Raw genomic sequence first — 24,746 nt, forward strand, 5'->3', positions numbered from 1 at the left:
TTAACCAACACCGTGCCCTCCAACATGGTGACATGAAGATGAGCAGCAGAAATACTTTCCTGAAAGCATGTCCTTCTCGTGTAATGCCTCCATCATTGGGAACAGTCCTTGAGAAGCCTGAAAACAGGCTTCCTGCAGGGGCTTGATTCTTCTAGCAAACCTACTGTTTTTGTTCCTTATGTTCTGAACTTAGTGGCAATTCATATTTAAATAATGAAAGCAAAGATTTAAGCTTGAACTAAATAAAACAAACTCCTTACAACAGAAAGCACAACAGATTCATCGCAGTATCATCAATGATGGGGCAAACACAAACTGAAATGACACAGAATGGAAGGTACAAACAGGATGAAAAATGAAGTTGTCTACTATTTAGAAGTTCAAAATACAGTTTTCATTTCTTGCTTAGCTCTTGTTATTAAGCATACTACCATAAGCAGGATACCTTAATAAAGAGGTAAATAAATCAGAGAAAATAACGCATCTGACAGTGCACCTCTCAAAATGCAACAGGTGAAGAAAAGAGTGCCTTTGTTGAAAAGTGCTCTTAATTACATTAAGTTCTTAATTATAAAATATATTTAAGAAGGTTCCTAATTATAAAATATATTTAAGCAGAACAGTTTAGTTTGTTGTCTATACAAATCTCTCAGAATCCCTCCAAAGACCAGTAAGTGCTACTGACACAAAAAACAAGTATGAAACTTCTTGTAATGCCCCCACAGGGGACAACACCACCTGCCAGAGCAGGACATAGAACAGATCACTTGCCAGGATTTCCTGCTCCACAAGATCCCTCCTACAGCAGAAGAGGAGCTTGCACTTCTTTATATTTAGTAAACCCACGGTACTGAGTTTATCAAAACTAGACCTCCCAAATTCTTGTTAGGGCCTCTTTTTACCCCTGAAAGGTTTCCCCAGGCAGTACCTGGAAGATCCTTTCCATCAAAGCTGCTCTGTGCCAGGCCATTGGGCCCTCCCACACCCCCCTGGAGCAGCAGTGCCAGGACCTTTTAGCAGAGCTGTCCCATCCACAGCAATGACTGTACAGCTGCCTGATTTATGCCACAAAGGGCTCCCTTCTACACCAAGCACACCATCCCTCCCTGAAGGTACTGCTTTGAACAGCTAAATAACATTCAACTTCACGGAAAGTAATGGTCATAAGAGGCCCCCAGAATCAGATCCCACAACTTTGCACTGGCTATTGGTTTTCTTCAGAAACAACAAGGACAAAGATTAGAATTCTGAAGATTTTACTAATATTCTTTCTGTAGGAAGCATGTATCAGCCATTGGTATGTTAGATGCACTGTGCTATTTTTGGCCTTGAAAGCATGAATAATCATTTGACACATGGACAGCTTTAACTCAAGCCCTGTTTGATCACTGACATTCCTATTGATATTCCCTGCCACAGAGCCAGCCTGGGGAGTGGAAGTGTGCTACACTGGATACAAAAACACAACTAGCTGCTTGCCAAACCCCATACCTAACTTCAATATCCATAAACTATGTTGCTGCTGCTGTCCAGGATAACAGCGACAGCCATGTGGAAAGGACACTATGAAAAGATGATCCATTGACAAATGACATTCTTTGAGTATCACTTTTCACATGAAGTGTGAATTTTAGGGTACAATTTAGCTACTCTGGTTATGCATGGAGCTGAAGTGTACTCAGAACATGAGGGGGGGTGGGACAGAAATAGTTGGGTTCTTCTCCTGAGGGGAATGACCTAAGAAAAAATTCAGACAGGCTCCAGAATGATCAGTGGATCTACACATGGAAAAGCCACACAGACTACTATGTCTAACAGAACAACAGAACCAAGAGCAAAAGATTTTCTGCTGCCAAAAGGTGAGATTGTTGGTACAATTCTACCCTGGTTAAACCTGTTTTTGTGGTATGCCTTTGGGACCACCATAATGTGGGACTAACATTTAAATTCAAAATAGATATTACTGAAACCAAAACAACTAGATTTGCCCCAATCAAAGAGGAAGAGAAAATTTTGTATCCTCGAATTTTTGAAATTGGACCGTATGTGATCAAAAATGCCGATCAGCAACAACTGTTGTTTAATCCATCTTGGTTTCTTAAACGGGTGGAATTAGTAATGCAGATTAATACTTCTGCACTAAGCCCATGTGCTCACCATTCCCAAGTGCTCCCTGTGCAGGATGGTTAGCTTGGCTACATGGGCAAACCCTCACTCCTCCGAGAGGAACAACAGACACAACTTGTTTTTCTCCGAATACTAATAAGTTTTGTCTTAACTGTAGCACTGTATATTCACACTTAGGAAATCATGAAGCAGTTGACTTACCTTATCATCCCTGTGATTCATTTCAGGAAACACGTGATGGCTGCAAAGGGAGACTTACAATATGTATAAGAAGAATCATAAGTCTAAAAGTAGAAAATTGATGAATAGCAGGAACAAGGTTCCAAATAACAAGATAAAGAACAAAGCAATTAAGCAATGGAAGGAACAGCCACAGGAATGTAGAAAACACAAAACTGATAGCCTAGGTCCTTGAAAGGGGGAAAACAAGATAACACTCTTCTTATCCTGGATATTATATATCCAAGTTTGACTGCTTCTGTGGTGAGAACTTGCCCCAGCCATTGACTTTGTTTGTTAAGTCATCATCATAGTAAAAGCCACACCCCTAGCTCAGCCCCCCTGCCCACCCAGCATGTGCCAGCACTTCTTGGGACACTACACCTTGAAACTGAAATGGAGAAAGGGGACGCCACCAGCAACTTAAAGCATGGAGTGAAGATCTGCTGTTGGCCTGAGAGTGTAACCATGGGTGTGCCTGGCTGTGTGTGCCTCTGGGCCAGCTCTGAGGACTCAGCACACAGCAGGACAGTATCACTCTGTGGCCACAGCAGGGCTCTCTCTACCATCCCTGCTGCCAGTGTGAGCAGGACATGGCTGGGGGGAACTGCCTGCACTGGGATTTACACTTGCTCTTCCCTGTTATTAAGCCTGACCCCCCAGGGCCCCACTGCTACCAGTCCATGCTCAGACTCATCCCCCATTCTACCAACCCTAACTCCACACTCAAATCATGGCCTTCTCTGCACCTTGGCTCCTCCTTGGTACCTGTCCTCCTATCCAAAGGGTTCATCTCCAAGTCAGGTACTTCCTTCACTCATCTGCCCTAGCCCCAAACAGGTTCAAACAGACTGTTCCCACTCAGTTCTTCCTGCTTGCTGGATCCCTGAAGAGGAGCTGGATTTCCCTACAGAAAGGAATGCAAGCAAGAAATATTTCTTTCCACTGCATGGAAATCTTTCCTAGGACTTTCTGAATTACTTATCATGCAGTAAAAGCCTAAGGCATGCATTCAGCACACCCTGTGCCTTTCAGTCATGACCTGCTTTAGTAGTATCATGTTCACTTCAGCTTTGCTATCATTAAATTAAAAAAAAAACCCAAACAAAAAACAACAGGGCTGATAAGTTTCCATTCCTTCAGTCAAAACTCAGTAAGTGAAGCTGTTAAGGACTTTTTGGCATTGAGCAATTACTACACACTAGAAACACCAGGTTAGAAAGAAGCCATGATATTGCAATAAATCCTGAGTACATTTAGTAACTCTTCTAATGTTTTATTGTCAGTAACAGAAACATAGCAAGATACAAGGCATACAGCTTTTGAGCATTTCACCACAGTGTACTAAGTGCTATATAAAATAGGAACTCACTTTTAAGTAAACGAATATTTTAACGAGTATCTTAACACTTCCGTGGCTGTTGAATAATGTAAATTCTTTTAGGCAGTATGAACTTCTCCAAGGTAGGCTGTGGCTTTTGGTGAGCCACTTGTAATGCTGCTGCATGAATTTTGTGGCTCATCTGTAACATTAAACGAGGGAGAAAAAGGTTGTGATAGAACAGTTTTTCAATTATTCTCTTCCTAAACTTCATCATGTAGTTTAAAAACAGCAGTAAAACTTAAATCCACAAAATTTCAAGCGATCAATACATAAAACCCATGGTGATTCAGTACATTTAGTTATATTTATGTTTTTAAAGTGATATTAATCTGACTATCTTCAGTAAACTTTTATTTTTTTCCCTTTCTTAGAAGTTCATAAAATCAGCTGCCGAGATAAGGAAAGCACAGCAAATAATCGATATTTCAGAGTTAACAGTGAATTGATTCAAATTCTCATTTTCCCAGATTCAAAATCATCATCATTGCAGTATCTAATTATCACTTTCTAAACTACTGAGGTATGAGATTCTGGAAACCAGCAGGAGAAGGAAATGGTAGGCCAGAACAGAGGAGGTGGGGACAAGGGGGAAAGAAACAGATCAGCTGAATCTGTTCTTCTTAAATAAGTCCGAGCCAAAAATCAAGATCTACAGACTAAAGCTATAAACACATCTGTTGATGAAAGGCTCGTGTTGAAATGATGCAACTCATGTTTTACTGAGCTCAAGGGATGAGAAACTCTTGGATACTTCAGAATCTGAAGACTGCAAGTGTGTAACAAGGGGATGGTGACTGCCAGCTCTTCAGATTGCCACAGGAATCCGAGAGCTGCCTGTGAACTGGGCTCTGGCAAAGCGCAGGTGTAGGTCTGCACCACCAGCAGAAAGAGGGCAGGTCCTTTTCACACATGGAGCCCCCCAGCCACACAACCACTACAGAAAGAGATTATTTCAACAACATTTAGTGGCAGGTGACAAACCTGCAACTGCCAGATGACAGCAGCTTAAGGATAATTCACTTTTTGTAATGTCTAGCTTTATAGAGAACCCCTGACTTGTTCTTCCAGACTTACTTACTTTGCTCAGTGCTTCTGTTACCAAGACACCCATGTTCTGAGGTTTTGAAAAACTGACAATAGCACTGTAAAACAGAAGAAAAAAGTATTTAGCATGTCCATCTCACAGAAACACTTTGTCACTTCGATTTTCAGACCTAATACAAAATATTTTGCAATAGAAATTTAGGTCTTGGAGCTAAAACCTTTAATCACATTAAAAATTATATAATATCAAAAAGGCATACTTTTCAGAATTGAACACCACAAAATCTGTGTTACAGGCTGTTTTACTCAAAAATCTGTACATGAAATATCATCAAATATCTCAAAAAGGATTTTTTTTTTGTACACTGTGGAGTAGCTTCACAGAAGCTGAGCACTAATATCCTGAACTACAAAATCCAAGTTTGTAATTTTCTTGATTCCAACCCAGACCCATGAAAAAAATTCACCTGCTGCTTTTAGGGAGTGTTTACTTTCACAGCAGCTATTTGTCAAGCAAGAACTTTTTTCACAAGATTATCCCATTAATTTTTCCATATTCTAATGAAGACCACCATGTTACCAGTATTCCACAAATAAACAATCTGTGGATATGAAATAATTTAGCTGAACAGCAGAAAGCACTTTGGATTGCACATTCTTCTGATGATATCATTATATCCACTAACACCTCTGTAGCTTAAAATGGAGTAGAGAAAAATCATTATGAAAAACAGATACTGTAAATGTGACTCTTGAAAAAGCAGAGACTGCTTTAGTTAAGTTAATGGCTCTGTGGATCAGGCAAGACATTCCCTACTGACATTGCAATTCAGCAATCAACAGTTTACTACATTGACAAATACAAGTTATTCAAGATCTGCTTATGCCATCAGGTAACTACAACTACAAAAAAGACAGCAGCAAAATTACACCCAGGCAACTGGCAGTAAGTGAAAATAAAAAGCTGCTAATTCCAAAAAAAACCCACAATCAGTCAAAACTTCAGGAACACCACAAGTCATTCAAATTATACCCTCATATCCCTATATTAGTCAACTTAACTTTTTGTTAAGTGACATTTAAGAAAAGTGCATATATTTTAGAAAAATGTTCAGTCTGTGTTCGAAAAAGGTGTAAGAAAAATACTTGTTTTAATGATGACATCAACCCATCACTGCTACTTTATTCAAAAGCAGAACCATGCCTTCATTTTTGGGGCAAAACAGCTTGATTACCCTTATGAAGTAGCAAACAGAGAAAGCCAAATTACATTTCAGATTGAAATATGGGCTACAGCCTATACAGGACATAACAGACTCTTTGTTAGGGGTGGGCAATGTAGGTTTAATTTCCTTCACAATGTGGATAGCCTAAAATTCATTCTGATTTCACTGGAAACTGTTTGATCATTTCTTTATTAGGCATAGGTAGGCAACACTTTGTTTTAATTTCTCTTCCATAACACATGACAATAAAGATGAGACTCAGCCTTTGCCTTTCATTGCAAGGCACTGTCCTTGGGTTTTGAACTTGTTTTGTTGTTTTGGTTTGCCTTTTTTTTTTTTTTTAAGTTGATACTTAATTCAAAGTTGCCTTTTATCTATATTTTGCACAAGTTAATTTAAGAATTAAACTCCCCGAAACTAAGAGTTTTCTGTCTGTTCAAAGGCCATTACCTACGAGCTTTAACTCTGGGGCAGAGGGGAGCAGGCTCTGCACTGCAGTACCTTGACTTTTCTTTTCCTGCAGGTTTAGTGTTTTTTTCAACAGGTCCGTTTTCTTGCTTTTTAGACACTCTCATACCTCCAGCCTTAACTGCAAGAAGAAAGTACAATTTAAGCAAAGATATCTACAAAATTACATAGAGAACAAAAGAATACTTTTATCCCAGACAACTGTTAACCAATAACTCCATGCTTCACTTGTACACATGCACACACAGGAGGAGCCACAGAGATCCAGCAAAGGCTCCAGAGTTCTGTGTCATGGCAGACTTGAATCAACTTCCAGATACCATAATCAAGAAATCAGAGGGGTTTCAGTCACTGCTAACTATACTAAATCTTAACACCTCACTATGTTACATGCATTCTTCCCCAGAAACTATTACATCTGAGATTTGTATTTTAAATATAAAAAGGAAAACCAAACCAATATCTAAACACTTTCAGGTTTTTGAACAATATCACTAACAGCAATAAAGATTTCATGATTAGTTCAAGGTATTCTAGAATAAGTAATGTAGATAAGAACCAGCTGCATACTACTTGTGTTCCAACATGTTTAATTATATTTTATTAAGATATCTGCCAATCACAAAATCAATTAGCACTAATTAAGCCACAGGCAACCTAACAATAACAGTTTAAGTTCTGAGGCATGTGTGAAAATTCAATTCTGAACAAAGTTATCTAAAATATTCTCTTGAAAGAAACCCTTTCTCCCTCTTCAGGAGGATATTTTAAGTTCTGGGATGTACTACCTAGCTGTTTTGTAATTTGTCTTTCAAAGCAAGGGAAAGCTATGTCAAAGTTTTAATACGGAGTTCAACTTTTCGATATTCATAAGTGCCCTGTTAGCCGTGTAATCTAACAGTTAAGTGCCAAATCTTTACTAATTTCCATATTTAGAACAACACGTATTTTTAAAGTAAAAAAAGAAAGTTAAGAAGGAACATCCCCCTTTATGCCCCCTACCAAAAAAAAACCCCAAACCCCAAATCAAAAAACAAAAACCCCACAACACAAAACCAAACCCAACACACCCAGACTAAATAAAGCCCACTGAAAACTAAGGCACTGAGCTCAGCTGAATCCCTGTCAGAACAAAGGTGCCCACTTGAACCGCCTTGCTCACTACATGCATGGTTCAAATCACTGACTCCTGCCACCCCACCCCTCTGCCAGAGCTGTCCCCACTGCAGTCACAGATACGCCTCACAAAGACTTACTTGCAGACTCGCAAGACTACAAGCTGCAGTTTACTGTGATGGAAACCCAGGAAGGCCGTGCCTGCCCCAGGTCACTGACTGCAGTGGCGTAAAGGCCCCTTCAGGTACGGCCCAACCGCCCCTGCCACACACAGAAATCCAGGAAAGGGAGGCTGAGAAAACTACTTATATCATAAATTCATGTAAAAATATGCTTAAACCCCCCAAAGTGAACAAAAAGTACTTTCAAGAAAACAAAACACATCTTAGGGGTACAGTGAGACGCACAAGCCAGGCCCGTGCTCTTCAGACAGTTAAGCGCTCCTAATACACCGGGGGAACCCAGCTGGCTCAGTGCGTGTGGTGAGTGTCCCTCAGCTCTAAGGGCTGTCCTGCAGCGCCTGTCCCTCAGCCCCACAGGTGAGCCTGCAGCAGCTCTAAGGGCTGTCCCTGCAGTACCTGTCCCTCAGCCCCACAGGTGAGCCTGCAGCAGCTCTAAGGGCTGTCCCTCAGCCCCACAGGTGAGCCTGCAGCAGCTCTAAGGGCTGTCCCTGCAGTACCTGTCCCTCAGCCCCACAGGTGAGCCCGCAGCAGCTCCGCCGTGCCCAGGGCAGGCGGGACACAGCGCACTCACTCGTGTGCTCCACACGGCTGCCGGCCTGGCCCAGGGGCTGCTCACACGCTGTACGCATCTACAGGCTCCTCAAAAACCCTGCCGTGCGCTTAAACACTCGCTACAGCCCCCTTACAACCCGCTACTACTCCACACAATCCTCGCACCGGCAGCGCGGCGGCGGGAGCAGGCGGCCGTGCTCGACGGCTCCCTCAGAGTGCCGCCAGAGGGGGGAGAGGAAGTTTTTCACGTTACGACAGGAGGCGAGGACTAGGGCCTGGCACACTCTAACAGGTATTTCACTATAGCAGGACGCCCGCTCTGTCCACCGTTCGCTGCACCGATCCCCTGAAGGGGCGCAAGCTCGAGCTCCCTGCACCCCGAGTGCCGCCAGAGCACGGCGGTGCGGGGACCTGCGGGGCGACGCGGGCCTGCCGGGGCGAGCGGGCGCGCCACCACGGACCGCTCCGCCACCCCGTATCCCGCACGGCCGCTGCTCCCCGCGGAGGAGGCGTCTGTCAAGGACGGAGCGGTGGGAGAGCCCCTCACACTGCCCCCGGACGACCCGGCCTACTGCGGGAGGGACGCGCCTCCTCCTGCGCCATGGTGGGACGGTCAACGGGCCGCCGGGCCGGGAGCCGCCGAACCCCGGCCGGAACCGCACCCGCTCCGGGCGGACCGCGCCGTGGCGCCGTCATCGCAGGACGGGGCGGGAGCGCGCTGAGGGCGGTGAGCGGGCGGGAAGGCGGTGAGGGGCGCGAAGGCGGTGAGCCGTGGCTGAGGGGCATGAATGGCCGTGAGGGCGCTGAGGGAGGGGCAGCGAGCGGCCGTGAAGGCGGTGAGGGCGCTGAGTGAGGGGCAGTGAGCAGCCATGAGGGGCCGTGAGGGTGGTGAGGCGCGATGAGTGAGGGGCAGTGAGTGGCCGTGAGGGCGGTGAGGGGCGCTGAGTGAGGAGCAGTGAGCAGCCATGAGGGGCAGTGAGGGCGGTGAGGGGCGATGAGTGAGGGGCAGTGAGCAGCCATGAGGGGCAGTGAGCGGCCGTGAGGGCGGTGAGGGAGGGGCAGTGAGCAGCCATGAGGGGCAGTGAGCGGCCGTGAGGGTGGTGAGGGGCGATGAGTGAGGAGCGGTGGGGGCTGAGGGCGGTGAGGGGCGGTGAGAAGAGTGAGGGGTGGTGACTTTTAAAATTATTGCTGTGGATTCAAAGGTCTTGATTCAGTGAGGTAAATCTTCCCCTCTTCAATCGTTAGTGTCTACTTGAGACAGAAGCAAAACACGGCATTCACATGCCCTCGTTAAAAAAAAAAGTAACGAAGATTGATGTTTTACACAACAAAGGCAATAAAAATTATTTTTTTCTATCTGTTTTAAGGCCCTAAGATGTCATCATAAGCAGTTTGAGTCTTCTGATCATTACATACTAACAAAGACCTTTTTTTTTCTACATCAGCTATCAAAATGATTCTCCTTCCCTTTTTTCTTAAGAATCTGCTCAAAACTTGTAAACATTAAAAATACCTCACAATACTTCCTATTTCTACATTAGTTTTTGATTTCACCATCCTATTTCTATATTATCTTATGATTTTACCATCTTTTATTACTAATGCATTACTCATATAATCCACATTCAAAGATCTTTATCTTGGTGATCCTGCTGCCTATACCTTACTGAAAATGTATTTTTGGCTAAGATACAATAGCTTACATATCGATCACCTATCATGTCATAAATACAGGAGAGAAACAGCATGAGCAGGAAGGATTTAAGTGCCAAGAAAGGACAGCAACAAAGCTGCTGGGCAAAGCCACATCAACGTTATAAAGCGTGGTCAGTAGGTTTTCCAAATCCTTTGGAGTACAAAGGCTGAACTTTGTTAGTTTGAACAAGACATATGAAAGATCCAATTAATTTATTATAAAATTCTTTAGTAATTTAAGCGAGTCTCCTTGCATTTCAGTGTACAAAACTGACTTAAGTACTGATTATTGCCCTGGGTGCTTAAAGAAGCAGCTTAATCTCTAGGCAATAACACAAAACTGTACGATGATACTCACAAGCTCTTGTTAACGTAGGAGAAAGAACCCCTTAGAATGAGAGACAGTTTCAAAACACTCTCAGTGCTGCAAAAAACACATGCAACCTACCAGTGAGAGGCTTTACTCTGAAATCCAGCCCAGGGCACTGTTAGACACAGAGATTTCTCTCTGCCGTGAGGAGTTACATAGCAAAAAAGAAATTTCAACCCCCCCTTTGTTTCCAGGCCTGTAAAAACTTACTGTCACACTCCAAAACTACAACAATGTAGCCTTTAGCAAACCCATCAAACTTAGGAGTTATACTACTTAACCTGTATAAATGTTTCACAGAATTTATTAAAAAAAAAGCCACCTGTCATAACGTTTTAATTATGATGTATTTAATCACTTCAGCCAAAAGCTCCAATTTTGTCATTCAGAAAATGTAACCTGAATTTCATCTGTTCTTTGAAAAGCTGTGATATGAAATTAACTCTTTGGCCACAATGAAGTCTCGTTGTCTTCAGCAGCACCATAATTTCACCCTTTATTAATACAGAATGTCCATAAAATGACATTTGTGTTAAACATATATTTGCAACATATATTTTTATCATCAACGATAAAATTTGATACCCAATGAGAATGGCATCCAAAACTGCTGTGAACTGAGAGACTTCCATTATTTTTCTTTGTTGCTTAATATAGAAAATACCTATCATTAGTTGTAGTAGGTTTCAGGTAGAAATTTCCCAGCATTGGTGGCTCAAGCAGATTATTCATGTGTGATTGTACAACATTTCCCTTGTATGAAGTAAAAAACGTGAAAGAGAAGAGTGAGTAAGAAACTGGTAGGGATTTACAGCACGTCAACCACCTTCATGGGTAACTTCTGTTGGCTTGGATTTTTGGAGCAGGAAAAGTGAAAGGACATCCAGTCTAAACCAGATCTATCTGATATTTAATTCTGTGTGTATGAGGCAGGAAATAGCTTTGCAATGCAGCAATTTCCTCCCTAGAAAAGCAACTTACTTTGCAAATATTAAAGTCAATAGAGCTGCATGTCTCTGCCCATAAGCATTTAGCCTGAAGTGCATGATGGCAATTTTGATTGGGGAAATAAATTCTTTCAGATAAAGTGATCTGCAGGAGAGATAACAAAAGAAGCCTATCCTGAAGGACTTGGTCAGTAGTAAGGGATTTTCATATTCATGTCACTCTGCCTCAGCAGAAAAATACTGATTTTCCAGTTTATTTACCTGAGCTGTTTGGATTGGAGAGGTGAAGTTTCATTACTTACCACACAAGGCAGTCATGTAACACAGCTTTGGTATGCTGCCCAAAGCATTAGTAATGACAAGGTTTAGTGCCATTGTACATCTGTTCCAGGAATTCCTGGGAAAAGCATGGGAACTTGGTTTAAATGAGAAATCATAAGTTCATGTTGTGGATTTCTTACAATATTAAATACAGTTTCCAATTTCTTTTTTATTTTTCTTCTGCCCTCTTGACTTCAATACCTCTGTCACTGGTTACTATCTTTAAACCAGAAGCTGTTGTGAATGGAAACAATATCTACACAGTACTTGTTGGAGCACCTCATTCTTGACAGGCAGCCGTTGGCACTGCCTCAACAATACCACAGCACCAAATGAGATTTGTAAGCCTGATTTTATGTAATGCTTTCATGTATTAGAAATTATTAGACTGGTTTGTCTGGGTGAGAAGAATGAGTGAGAGAACCATCCTTCTGTGACCATGGGATAGTGCAGCTGAAATCTTTTGCTGTTCCTGCCACCCTCAGTCCCATTTCCTGATCACATAAATATCAGACTTCAGAGGTGTTCACCTGATGCTGGGGATAGATTTCTTTTAATGGTAGTAGTCTGTGAATGGCTGAATTAAGAATGGAATTTCTATTATAATGGTTCTACGTACTTTCAGAATGTGTTTCCTTCCACCTAGGCAGATGTAGGAAAGCCTGGGGGCAGATACAGGATTTTAACTGTAATAAAGAGACAAAAGTCAAAGGAAGTTTTCCTGAGTGGTGCTCTCAGTGCTCTGGAACTCCTCATCTTTCCTGACAATTCCTCCTTTAGAATCTACATTCTACAGGCAGGTTATTACCTGATTGCAAAGTCTGAGAAGTCACTTGGCAGGATCAAGAATCAACATGCTCCCAAGCAGACTGTCTGATCTAACCTGGCTAACAGCTATTAGCATAATTATACACCAGGCATAGTCCACATCTAAACCAAGCACTCAGCACAAAGACATATGGAATACCTTCCTCATGTGTCATGTTTGAATTCAGCTCTCTCTGTCATTAAAAATCTATTGCTCCTGACTCTGCAGTATTTTCCCTTATCCATCTTATCTCCAGTATTGCTTGTTTTCAAACGTCAGAATTACTAGATTGTGGCTACTGGTATAAACTGACAGTAATTTTACATCTGGTAATTGAATGCTGTTTTCTTAAGTTCAGTGACAGACAGGCAATACCTTTTTCAATTGAATCAACAGAGCTGGATTTAGATGCTGCAGGAGCCTGATGGAGACAACAAAAATTCTGGTGCAGGTATATGGCATATTTTTATATTCTGGTGCAGGCATATGGATTGTTTTTTATTAAAGCATGCTTTAATTCTCCCTCCCTGGGTTTTATTTTCTGCTCATAGTAGTTCAGCACAAAATTTATACTGTTAGAGAGAACATTATTGTTGAGTGTCTAAAGCATGGACAAGACCAATTAGTGAAGGCAGTCATATTGTCAGTGGGTTTGTATGGATATAATTGTTCACTAGTGCTTATATTATGTGTCTGACAAAATCTGTAGGATTTACATCTGTAAAACTTACCTGTTTCTTGTAGGAGACCTGACAAGTTCAAGACCTGGTTCTGATCTGGATGCCAGTTGTTTTGCAGAGTACAAGAGACAAAGAATTGTCCAGGCACTGTATGATGGTGCTGAAAGGTAAAGGGTAATATCATTAAGGAGAAGAACCTTACTGGATAATTTTAGTTATAGAGTCAATTTTTTTTCACAGGACTAAAAAGATATATCTTTGTCATCATGTATTTTATCCAGCTAAGTGTCCTTGTTTAAAAAAGTATCACTGGGTAATGGAATAAGCGAATCAATTCTAAAGAATTCAATTGCAGCACCCTGAGCTGCATGGAAACATTGCACAGATTTAATGATTTTTGTCATATCATAACAGCAGCATTTGTTTCCTCAAGGTTAAACACAAGAATCCCCTGCATTTTGTTCCTGTTTATCATGGCTTTAAACCTTCACCTTCAGAAAAGAGTCAAATGGTGGGAAGCAAAGGAAAGAAAAATATCTTTTAGTATCTTGCAGTTTGTATGTGTCGTGTGCTGTTGAACCCCTCAGAGCTGGCCAGCTCCAATCACTGTAGAAAATCTGTTGATTTTTTCTACACAAGCACAGAAAAGCAACTTTTTATGTCAGAGTGATGAGCCACTAGAGGCACATGACAGTCAAAACGTCATAGTGGACCTGTTTGTGAACAAGAAATGTACCTTTTTCTTGGTGTGGGGGGGGTTATAAGTTGGCACTTACTGGAGTAAGTGCCATTGGAATAGCAGCTTCCTGAAACAGGTGTGATGGCAGGATAATCCTTGGAGGGATGTCAGTGAGCTGGAAAATGTGTTTGGAAGGGCTGTGAGCAGCACCTCACGTTTCAGCTGACAAGGTAACTTGCCCACCTTCATGCTGTGGGGGCAGTCCCCATATCTTTAGGTATAGTGTAGGAGTTGAATCAACTCTTCGTGTGGTTTGAGCAGAAAGAAATGCTTTGAACGTAGAAGGAGAACCCGACCCTTAGTCTGATGGATGAATGCCGGTGTTCAACAACAGAATGGGCAGGTACATAGGATGGTATCTCTGAAGAAACTGTTGCATTCTGCTTTGAAAACTCCATAAAGTATTCATGTTCCCACGCTTGTCCTCGCATCCCCCTGTAGAGCTGAGATGTGATTAATTCCTCAATTTTCTTTTTCAATTTCACTCTCTGCATTTTTTTCCAAACAGATGAGAAACTGTTGTCTTCATTGTTTGCATGAGCCATGTCACTGAAGATTTAGTGTGCAGAGTCAGAGCATGCTCATTGGCAATGTCCTTTAGCACACAACACCATCATTCTTTGAATTACTACATCCTTTTGCTATAGGGAAAGAGTCTATTTTGAAATATTTGCAGTGTCAGAGTTCACAGTGGAAGAGCAAATGCTTAGTCCTTAGCAGGACCTATTTCAATAGAAATAGTGAATCTGCCATGTCACCCAAACCTGGAGCTGTTCTGCTTACCTGCTCTCGTGTCACTGGTGCCATCAGGATACTGGAAACACTGGGAAACCAAGGGAAGTGCAGTGATGGGGAGCAATAATGGTGGTTACAGAAAGTATAGAGGCAACAGACTGTTCAGAACCAGGAGAGCTTGTGATTTAGGTACTTAAATAATCAAACATTTTTATTGGAAAGAAACCCAAGCAGAATGTAGTCAAAATGGAGACTGTAATTTCTATGACAGCAAGAGGACCTTCATTTCCTTGGGGAGAAGAAAGGGAGGAGTTGAGTGATGGAAAGAAAACAGGCTTCAGTTCTGAAGTACCTTGGATTGCCCATATCAAAAATACACAAATCCCAGTAGGAAGGTGCAGGATTTAGCACTTTGGGCTGCCAGCCTGACACATTTCCACTGGAGAGAGCTGGGGAAATGGCCTAAATGCTTTGATATATTTAACCTGCTGAAAAACATACAATTAGAATTCATGTTCATGGTATTTGTTTCTGAACATCACACACAGAAAATAATAAGAAAAAAATGAACAGGGAACAGCTTTCCATGGATGAGACTTCCATATTTATTGTTATTCCATGTGCATAGAAAATGGCAGTGAAGTTCCTTATGAAATAGGCAGGGAATGGGAGAGGTGTGGATGTACTGGACCGGACTTTGTGCTTCAAAATTACACTATTCATTTTTTAAAGTTTGGGCTTTTTTTCTCTTGGATTTCTTTTTGTGCACTATGTTTCAGATTCCTTTTCCAATGACACACTGCATTACAAATGGATGGCACTTGAGACCGAGGTGGCGTTTCCATATTTACACGCAGGCAGAATGTACACGACGCAGTAGCATACAATCCTGACATTTAGTAATAGCGAGGAAACAGGGGCAGCCGGCGGATTTTTTCTGTACAAACTATCAGACCAGGACTTTTATTCACATAAAAAAAAATCAGCTTTAATTTGCTCTGACCTACACACTTTCCAAATTCATTGTACTCAATTCTCAAACCTTTCATCACATCGCCCACACCCTCACCAGACTACAGGAGCTACAAGTAATGATACCTAACACCTAAACAGAGCAAAACCGTCCCTGCCAGTTTTCCTCCTGACAATTCCTCTCTCAAAAAAACCCCAAAACAAATCTTCCTTGTTCCTTCTTGTCTTTCACTTTCTCATTTCGTAACCAAAGCCACTCGGGGCCGTTCCAGTCCTTCTCGAGCCAGATGAGAACCACGCTGGGTTGTTCTCTCTGGTGCTACACCCAGGAGTCAGGGGAGCCCGGGTACTGTTCTGCTCGGTAAGAAGATCGTCTGGTGGAATAAAAGTCTACATAATTGGTGGTTGATTTCAGTCCATACTGTGTTGTGTAATCTGAAGCAGCAGGAAAGTGAACTCGGTCGTCGAAGTAGGGGTCCTCGTAGCTGTGTGGGGACTGCAGGTACAACCGGTAGGCATCGTAGTTTTTCCTGGTGGTATCTTCTTGGCTGTAGTATAACTGCTGATGCTGCTGGCAAAATGATAGAAAAATAAGCTTTCAAGGTATAATCAACAGAGAAAATACTTGTTTCTCAAACTCACACACATTGTAAAGAACCTTTCCCAAGTGCAGCTCTATCACTGACAGTAACACAGGTCTCAAACCTCCATGAAATGTACCCAAGGAAGTGGTACATTTCCCTGAGCCTGCTGCATGTCTCCTCCCACACCCCTGGGAAGGGAGCACAACTTCAGAGCGCAGGTGTAGGAGGTACAGAACCTGACCATACCTACGAACCCCCCCAAGCCCAAATCAAATCAGAGCAGAGGTCTCGGACCCCACCGTGAGAACTCGTAAGAGAGCAGGTACAGCAGCCCCGGGGCTGGGACAGGGCAGTGCCCAGAGCCACAGCCCCCTGCTGAGCCTGGGCAGCTCTGGGCTCACCTGCAGCCGTCGGTTCTGTTCTCTCGCTGGTGAGGAATAGGAACTGATGTAAATTGGGGAAGCTTTGCTGGAACCTGGCAGAAAACAGTTTAAGGATAAACTTCAGTCTTTATTCTTCCACCTCTTAAGTCTATTGGCTTCTATTTTGCCTATTATGTAGCACTCAAACAATTAAATCTGCAGATTTTAGCATCTACTAATGTAGATATATATAAAATGTAATAACAGAATAAAGGCAAATGTTGTCCCTCAGCAGCAGTTACAGTGAAGCCAAGAGGCTTTTTTTTGTTGCTGGTTTTTGTTTTACAGATTCATAATGTTTAAAACAAGGCATTTCCTTCTCCTTAGAGACAATCATCTACTAGTGTGCAACTTGTGTCACATAGTGAGAAGAAAAAGAGATATCAGAGAAAAGATTCTGATCTTTTGGTATAATTTAGTAATATAATGTTATAATATACAACTGCATGTTATAATTTATAACATCATCGTATAATGTGAATAAAACAATTTTCTGTAATAGTACTTGAAATAAAAATAAGAATTCCAACCACCTCTCACCTCCCAGTATGCAAAGGGATCTACTCTGGTCCCAGTGCAGTTTTACACAGATCAGCAGAGCCAGGTGACACCCTGCCCTGTGCCACAGCACCAAATACAACCAGTGGAAATGGGAAGCAACAGTTGATACAACCAGCCCACTACTGGAAGTGCCTGTGACTGAACTCCTCCCCCAGGGAGCCTTTCCCCAGTGCAGTTCCCAGCTCTCAGCTGGTCCCTTACCAGTGTAGATGTCCTTATGTGCCATGACATCGCCCTGGCTACTGTAATACTGCAGAGAGGGGTGCGTCCTGTCGTACTCCGGCCGGGGCTCCCTGATCCCCAGCAGAGCCGGGGACGAGGACGTGCTGCCAACTGGTGGGAAAAGAGAGGTTCTCAGGAGAAACAGACGCCTTTCACACACCCAACCTTCCTCACCCCTTCCTGCCATGAGGGTTCACACCTTGGGAGGTGGGAAAGGACAGAACAGTCACAGCTGTTCCTGGGTGAACCACCCTGGTGACAACTTCCACTGCCTCCCCTTGGCCTTGTCAAGCAGGAAAGCAACACTTCCTATGAGGAGTTTTTACTAAGTTGTCTTTGAAGTACAACAGCCTCTCAATATCATGTTAGAGCTGCTCATCTACTTCCTACTTGCCATTAAAAGAACTGGAGTAACACAGTTGTTCTGCTGGTGTATCCGGGGAGAGAAAGTGCCCAGATAGGAATGTGACAGTCGGTATCGGAATCTCCTTTTACACTTGGGTAGAATCCAGTCAGTTCCCTGAGCCTACGCCGTACTTGCTTCCTTGGTGGTTGAGAGGAACTCTGGCATAAAAGACACTATAGTTTACTTCTTGGAGGAAAATAAATCCCTCATGGAGCCCTTGTTTTTCAAGTCAACCATGGCATGAAGGAATGTGTGAGGGCTGTTACTTTTACGTAAAGAAGTAATTGAACAAGAGTACTGTAGGAACTAGCCACTGATTTTAGCAGCCATGGTAGGTGGGTATTGCTCTGTATTTACAGAGATCTGCTCTAGAGAGTCTTGAGAAGAGTAAATTGGATAAAATAAAATGTGAAAGGAAGACAAAATAGAAGGCTTCAGGTAGGTTTTGTACCGGCCCTCGGGAAGATGTAAATAGCACTGAAGGCGCTAAAGGAACAAAGGCGAGAAATAAACGAGGAGGAGTCAGAAAAGTAACATTTTTGTATTTGGTTGCTCATCCTAATGGGACATGACATAGTTGGGAATGACAACGGGCTCCTCGCTGTGGCTCTGTCGCTGTTTCTGCTGTCAGGTACCCACGTCCACGGTGCCCACACAGCGCAGGGGGAGCAGCTCTGGAGAGGGCAGTGGTTGGCACCAACGTCCAGCTGTGCACGCTGAGGATCTCACTGTGCGGGAACAGCCCAGGAACAGCCCAGGAACACCCAGAGCACCTGAAGTACTTGGCTCAAGCACCAAGGGGAGACAGCCTGACCTCCATGTTTTAGATGGAATTAGCAGCAACCAGAGAGGCTCTTTGAGTTAAAAACATGGAAAGCAGGTCCCCTTCACCCTCCCTGACTGACCTGACTGCATGACAGGTGACATCTGCTGATTGCCTGTGGATAGAGAAGGGTGGGATTTGAATCTCTCTCTCTCCAGTGTTGATACTGGTGTAATAAAGTGACTTTGATTCCACCCATCCTGTGGAGTGGCAAAAAGAGAAAAAATCAAAATAAATGGTGAGTTATAAATAAACGAGGAGTTTTTGTGGCACCATTTTCCCGTGTAGGCTGATTCTGTACTTTACCTTTTTGTAAATGCTCCGGAGGTCTCGGTACTGCCACAGCGTGTTCAGGACCTGGGCCGCTGCCTTGACAACCTTCAGTGAGGACCTGGGCAAGGGAAGAGTGTTGCAGTGTGAGAAAGCCACGGAATTCCACTGCAGCAGAACAGTGTTCTGAGCTCCATAACAGCCCCACCCTGCTGCTGTGGGGCCAGGCCGGCCCTGCACCACCAGTGTGAGCATGGCCCAGCCTGGAGATCAACCCTCTCCAGCCTGGAATGTTCCCTTCAGGTCACCCACATGAGAAACGCAGAGAGAGGGGTTGAAATAGCTACTGTCAGTGTCTGCAAGAATAAAAATCATTAAAGAAACATTCTGTGAAGTGTATTCCATAAAAATGGAGACTTCAGACTTTAAATCACTGTACAAAACTCCTAATAGCAGAAAAAGAATAAAAAATAAAAGAGAGCTGCTATTAAAAGTCTCCAGGCATCCTCACAGTGAGTTTGTGTTCTCGGTTCCGTGCTGCACTGCTGGAAACTTTGGTTGGGAAAACACTTTTTTCACTCTCAAGAGCCAGACAAGGAAAGTTGCTGCAGCTGTTATTAAAAATAAACCCAGGGTATCTTTTCATAGAGAAATGGAGTAAGCTGGGAATGGTACTGCAGTAGTGACCAGACATTAAATGCCACAGCATGGATGTCTGTGGTAAACATATGTCTCTGTCTGTCACTGGATTCATCCAAATACAGTTTTTGGAAGAAAACACTGAAAAGATGCAGTTGATAGAGTTAATCACCGAGTAGATACTGAGTATGTTCACAAGATCTTAAATTTGCTTAGTTTAAACTTCATTGCCTCATAAATGTAAGTGCAGATGCAACTTCACACATTGCCCCCACAGAGCAGTGAGGTCATAGAACGGATCATTGCACCCACACCTGCAGCTGGAATGAGCCTTTTCCCTTGGACATGGAAAGTGATATAAACTGGGAATCCTCAAAACAGCCTAGCTCCTGGTGAGACAGACCGTGCTAAAAACCTGGTGTGGTTAATTCACACTGACCCACATCTCTGAGAAGAGATCCCTTCCTCTCCTTTACCATCTGATCCGATCTGGGAACAGCACGCAGGGCTGACTGTACCACCAGTGTTCCACTACGCATGGGAGGACAGGTAACAGCCTGGTCTGTGCAGGAGCCCTGCTGAGATGGAGCACAGTGACACAGCTATGGGATCCCTGGGGCCTCCTGCTGCCCCACCCCACAGCTATGGGGTCCCTGGGGCCTCCTGCTGCCCCACCACAGGCTCCTGTTCCTTGGCTGTCCTGCTCTCACAGGCTTCATTCCCTCTACACCACCATGATGCCAGCACAGACCTCGGCTCACAGCCCCTGGAGCCCAGGGCTGGCACACTGGGCAGAGCCAGCCCCCCTCAGCCAGCACTGGCCTGGCAATGCTATTCCAGGGGATCCCCCCGGCCACGTTCTCTTTCCACGGACCAAAGGGCTGCACCAGATACAATGAACAGCTGCTGGAAACATCCTGACAAAGGTGCCCACACAGTGTGACTTGGAAAAGCTCCAAGTATTCTATTAATCTTGTAGGTGTTTAAGAGGGGGCAGTTTAACTCATTTACCCTGAAGAGGCCCCACGACCACGCTTACTCTGGGCAGCTGTAGAAGCCTCCAGAAGCCTTGGATGGAGAACACCCTGCAGAGCACAGCAGCACCGGCTGCCCCCTCCCTCCCAGTGTCATTCCAACTCTCAGCTCCTCAGACCCAGACTGCAAAAGCAGATCTTTTCTCACTCAAAAAAAATTTCCCGCATTCTTAAGCATTTAAAAGGGAAACAGAGCCAGTTCAGGGATGAGCGTTGCAGCCACTCGCCTGTCCCCTCTCCCCTTGGTGATGTTGACCAGCTTCTCGATGCCGCCGGTGTCGGCGAGGGCCTTGGCGTTCTCCATGTTCTTGCTGGTGACCTCGTGCAGGGCGCAGCAGATGGCGGCCACCGTCTCGTCCGACAGCACGCTCGGCCCGTTCCCGCCCGGCAGCCGGTTCACCAGGTCCCGCATGGCGTATTTACCTGCAAACCCCCAGAGAAACCGGTCAAGCCACGGGCTGGGACTGCGGGCTGGCAATGGCACAGAACGGCAGCTGAGGGCAGGGAGAAGCAGTGCAGGATCAAACCCTGCCAAGAATCCACATTTTACACAGGGTCAAGAGAGACCGAAGATCAATTTTTGAATTTTTTTTTCCTTTTAGCTTAGAAGTGTGAGAAGCTGAATTTTGCATTAAAATGGAAGTATTTGTAAAAAAGGATTATTTGGAGAAAGCAGAATTGTTCAAGGAAAAACGTTTGGCTACTTGACAGAGCGGTGCACATTCCTCAGCTTCATCTGAGGGAGGGTTAAAGGAATCTTTACATTAACTGGGAATTCTTTCTTTTGGATGTTCTTTTTGCCTTATTTGTTATCTGTCAGAGCTCAGCTCTGTCAGTCTCCAGCTGCTGACTGATGCTAGGGATAAGCAGCAGACAAGGGACAGAACTAAAGATAAGGTTTGGTTTTTCCCTGTTTGGCTGTTAATTGAATGATTGATTGATTTTATTGAAGATGTGTATTTGTACAGAACAGTGAATGATGAAGAAGCTTTGCAGAAAGCCATTCACTATGTGTTTGTGTAATGTGCACGAGGCGAAAAAAATTTCCACAAAGGAAATCTGCAGGCAAAAGGAAACCCCCTGGAAAACCATCCCCACAATGCTGTCTGCAGCAGCACCCTACCAGTGCCATTCCTTTAACAAGCTCACCCACATGCTGCATATTCCAACATATATTGTTATTTGCTGGAGTCCTCATGTCTCACTTCCTTCAGTGTGACCACAGGAGCCCATTGCTCCTGCCCCACACAGGCAGAGAGACTCCTAAAGAGGATTTCTAGCACAGGTGACGTGTTTTATACAGAGATCAGATTCAGAGTGTATCTGGAAGCCAGAAATTCTTTCAGTTACAGCTTTGACTGGGAGAGGGAATAGGTGGAGGAACATTCCTGAACTGAAAAGTTCTGCCAGGAATGGAAGAAACATCCTGACAAGAGAGTATCACCTGAGTTTGACCCACACAGGGCTGGTGCTACAGAACAGGAGTCTCTCTTTAGTAATTCCCTGTGTGTGCAATGCCTGCACTGCAGGAAAACATGCTCTGAACGTCCCAGATGGAGAAGCTTCAGAAACAGATAATAAAGTTCTGTCCACCTGCATTTCTCTTTTTAAGAATAATGATCCTCCTATCTTTATAAACAGTTGTTATATCCCTGTCCCACAAGTCTACACACAGTAAATGCTTCTGAAACAAAAAAGAGACTTTTTTACATCATGCCATGTATTAGCAGGGTTCACTGAAGCCACAGCAGTCTGAGGCTGAAGCACATTCAACAGTAACAGACTGAGGTTCCTCATCAAGGCAGGAAAGATGTTGTTTGAGGTGTTTTCAATGCTAGATGAGAAAGGCACAGATGAATGCTTAAAGTGTTAAATATTAGAACTGACAACTGAGAAACAGAAAGTTCTTCTAGCAAGCAGCCCTGTTGATGACTTAGTTCAGCAAAGGCACACATACTGCACTATATCCGGGTTTTCTGGACATACTTTACCAGAAGAGGATTTCTTCCCTCTCTCTCTGTGCAATACTGTTAAACAAAGCACTGCTGTACTGGCACCAGAGCTGTCCCACCGCTGAGAGCATGTGAGGGACCCAAACCCCCCAAAAAGGTGGGTGCTGAGCTCCAAGGAAGCTCAGCTACGTTTCCGTCCCATTTGGCACTGAGGGTTTCCTGTCCAGTTGGGCTGAGCTGAGGTGACTCCCATCCATCAAAGGTGGCCAGTGGCAAACTAATATGGCAACACTGCTCAGAAAAGCTGCTGCTTTCACAAGGATTCATCTCTGTGACACAGTAACATGCACTGCGCTGTTCCCATCAGTGCAATCTCATCCCTGGCTTTCCCCCAGGGCCATGGTGGTGCTGGTGCTCTCCCCCAGGGCGGTCTGTACGTACCGATGAGCTCCTTGTTCCGCACATCCAACGCCATGTTCCTTAGGGCAGTTGCCACAGAGGACACCACTCTGTCATTGTCCATCCTCAGCAGCTCCACGAGGATGGGCAGCCCCTTCTCCTTCCTGACGGCGGCGCGGATGTAGGCTGCGAACTGACAGAGAGCCCCGTCACCCCAGAGCCCCCAGAGCCCCACACCACCTCGGGCTGCACCGCCCTTCTCGGGCGTGCCGGGGGACATGGCAACAAAAGATGACATGTTCAGTGTGTGCCTCTTCTGGGATTATAAAGAGCTGTCTCTCTGCCATTTTTCACTCATTCCTCTTACAAAGGAAATAAAAAAGAGATAAAATACCTGAATAGATGACCAACACTGAAAAGGGAACAGAGTGGTCTGGGTTTTGTTTGGTAGGTTTTGGGGTTTTTTTAAGACCAGTTTTATATTGGTCAAACATAAAAAGGCTTAGTTGGCTTGCTGCAAGCAAAGGAAGCAGCTTATGTTTGCTGTGTTTTTTACTCTCTCCATGACAAAAACGTGACATCAATAAAGTGTTCTCATGTGCTGCTTTTGTAGTATATTGTATGCAATGGCCAGAATGTATGGAAATAAATAATGAAATAGGGGAAAAGGCAAATTTTTTTGTGCTGGTCTTATTTCAACAGCACCTTCCCACCAGAACTCAGAGCTAGAAGACACCAGAAGATTATTTTGACTCACTATGTGATGGAAGGAAGCCTTTTCTGTTTATTTAAAACAAATGGTACCAATTTCAAGGCCAGTTTCCATATGGCTCTTCCTGCTCCCTCCCCTTTCCACAGCTTTTCACTGTGGAAACATGACTGCAGCACATGAGCACTAATGCACAGACAAGAGGGGAATGCTCAGGTGCATGTGAGAAAATTGCATATTCCCCCCAAACACACTCCAAGATCTTATTAGAAAAAGCAACCAGAGTACAAGGAGAAGAAGAGGAGGAAGAATTCCCATACCTTCCAGTTGCCTGCAGAGAGGTTCTGGAGAGATCCTGCAGAGCCCTCCAGAGTGGCCGGGTTGGAGCTCTCTGCCAGAAGTGTCAGGTACGGCTTCACCACCGATGGGTGCCAGAGCATCTCCACCCCTTTAGGAGACTTGGAAAATCCTGGGATAGGGCCAACTCCGTCCCACTGAGAAAGGAACGCAGATGTGTAACAACACAAAACCTCCATTTTTATTCAGCATAGGATCATTTTCATCAAGATACGTCCTCCCCCACCATGAGCCAAACCCCATCTGAGGCATTGGCAGTACAAGGAAAACGCAAACCTGATCCTCCTGGGAAGTTTTTTTTTTCTTCTTTTTTTTTTTCCCCCAGCAGCTTGGCTCCGAGTCTTTGCTGGGTGACTCCTTTCCCAGCAAGTCATCCAGCTCATTGATCCCCAGCAGCCGCGCCTGGGGCACCTCCAGCTCCAGGCGGTAGGAAAGGTTCCTCAGGGTGCACACACAGTTCTCCACTGTCTGAACCAAATCAGAGAGATGCCTTGTCACCAGCTCTTTCTCACACAGAGATAAACCAAACCAGTCCAGCAGAGGTGAAAAGGTGCTGGGAGCACAAGCTCTAAATTCTAATGCTGGGCTCTGGGCAGTTCTTGGGCTGTTTCTCTGGGAAAACTGCAATCTCTCTTAAATCTGACAGTAGTTATAACAGTGGGCTCTGCTATAGTGGCTTATTCTTTAGTATTCTGAAAATGAAAAGCACAAGAGCTTATTATTTTATTGAGGCATGACTTCTGCAGCACGGCTGCAAACGAGAAGTGATGCTGTGCTGTGCAG

At 44.1% G+C, this 24,746-nt stretch overlaps 2 protein-coding genes across 2 annotated transcripts in view; both read right to left on the reverse strand.

The window, feature by feature from the left end:
- Positions 1 to 3,615: 3,615 nt before the first annotated feature.
- Positions 3,616 to 13,293, reverse strand: DAPL1 (death associated protein like 1). Its single transcript, XM_018078904.2, has 5 exons — positions 13,191 to 13,293; positions 11,633 to 11,727; positions 6,502 to 6,589; positions 4,809 to 4,872; positions 3,616 to 3,869 (listed from the first exon to the last, which is right to left on the reverse strand). Exons 2-5 carry the CDS (start codon positions 11,703 to 11,705, stop codon positions 3,750 to 3,752), a joined length of 345 nt encoding a protein of 114 aa, XP_017934393.2. The 5' UTR covers positions 11,706 to 11,727; positions 13,191 to 13,293; the 3' UTR covers positions 3,616 to 3,749.
- Positions 13,294 to 15,194: 1,901 nt separating this feature from the next.
- Positions 15,195 to 24,746, reverse strand: part of PKP4 (plakophilin 4) — a 45,825-nt gene continuing 36,273 nt past the window's right edge. Inside the window, 9 exon segments of the mRNA XM_029962175.1 lie at positions 15,195 to 16,153; positions 16,571 to 16,644; positions 17,354 to 17,485; positions 18,686 to 18,803; positions 18,910 to 18,994; positions 20,774 to 20,969; positions 22,940 to 23,090; positions 23,927 to 24,100; positions 24,240 to 24,431. Of these exon segments, the coding sequence (XP_029818035.1) occupies positions 15,905 to 16,153; positions 16,571 to 16,644; positions 17,354 to 17,485; positions 18,686 to 18,803; positions 18,910 to 18,994; positions 20,774 to 20,969; positions 22,940 to 23,090; positions 23,927 to 24,100; positions 24,240 to 24,431 (1,371 nt within the window). The 3' untranslated portion in view covers positions 15,195 to 15,904.

This window comes from Manacus vitellinus, unplaced genomic scaffold, assembly GCF_001715985.3.
Source record: "Manacus vitellinus isolate BGI_N305 unplaced genomic scaffold, ASM171598v3 scaffold_43_pilon, whole genome shotgun sequence".
Taxonomy (NCBI): domain Eukaryota; kingdom Metazoa; phylum Chordata; class Aves; order Passeriformes; family Pipridae; genus Manacus; species Manacus vitellinus.

Coding starts and splice junctions, on each gene's coding strand:
- DAPL1 (XM_018078904.2), bottom strand. CDS start 11,705: ATGGCACTAAACCTTGTCATTACTAATGCTTTGGGCAGCATACCAAAG. Junction 4,873..6,501: donor GCAGGAAAAGAAAAGTCAAG/GTACTGCAGTGC, acceptor TCTGTTTTACAG/TGCTATTGTCAGTTTTTCAA. Junction 3,870..4,808: donor TAACAGAAGCACTGAGCAAA/GTAAGTAAGTCT, acceptor TTAATGTTACAG/ATGAGCCACAAAATTCATGC.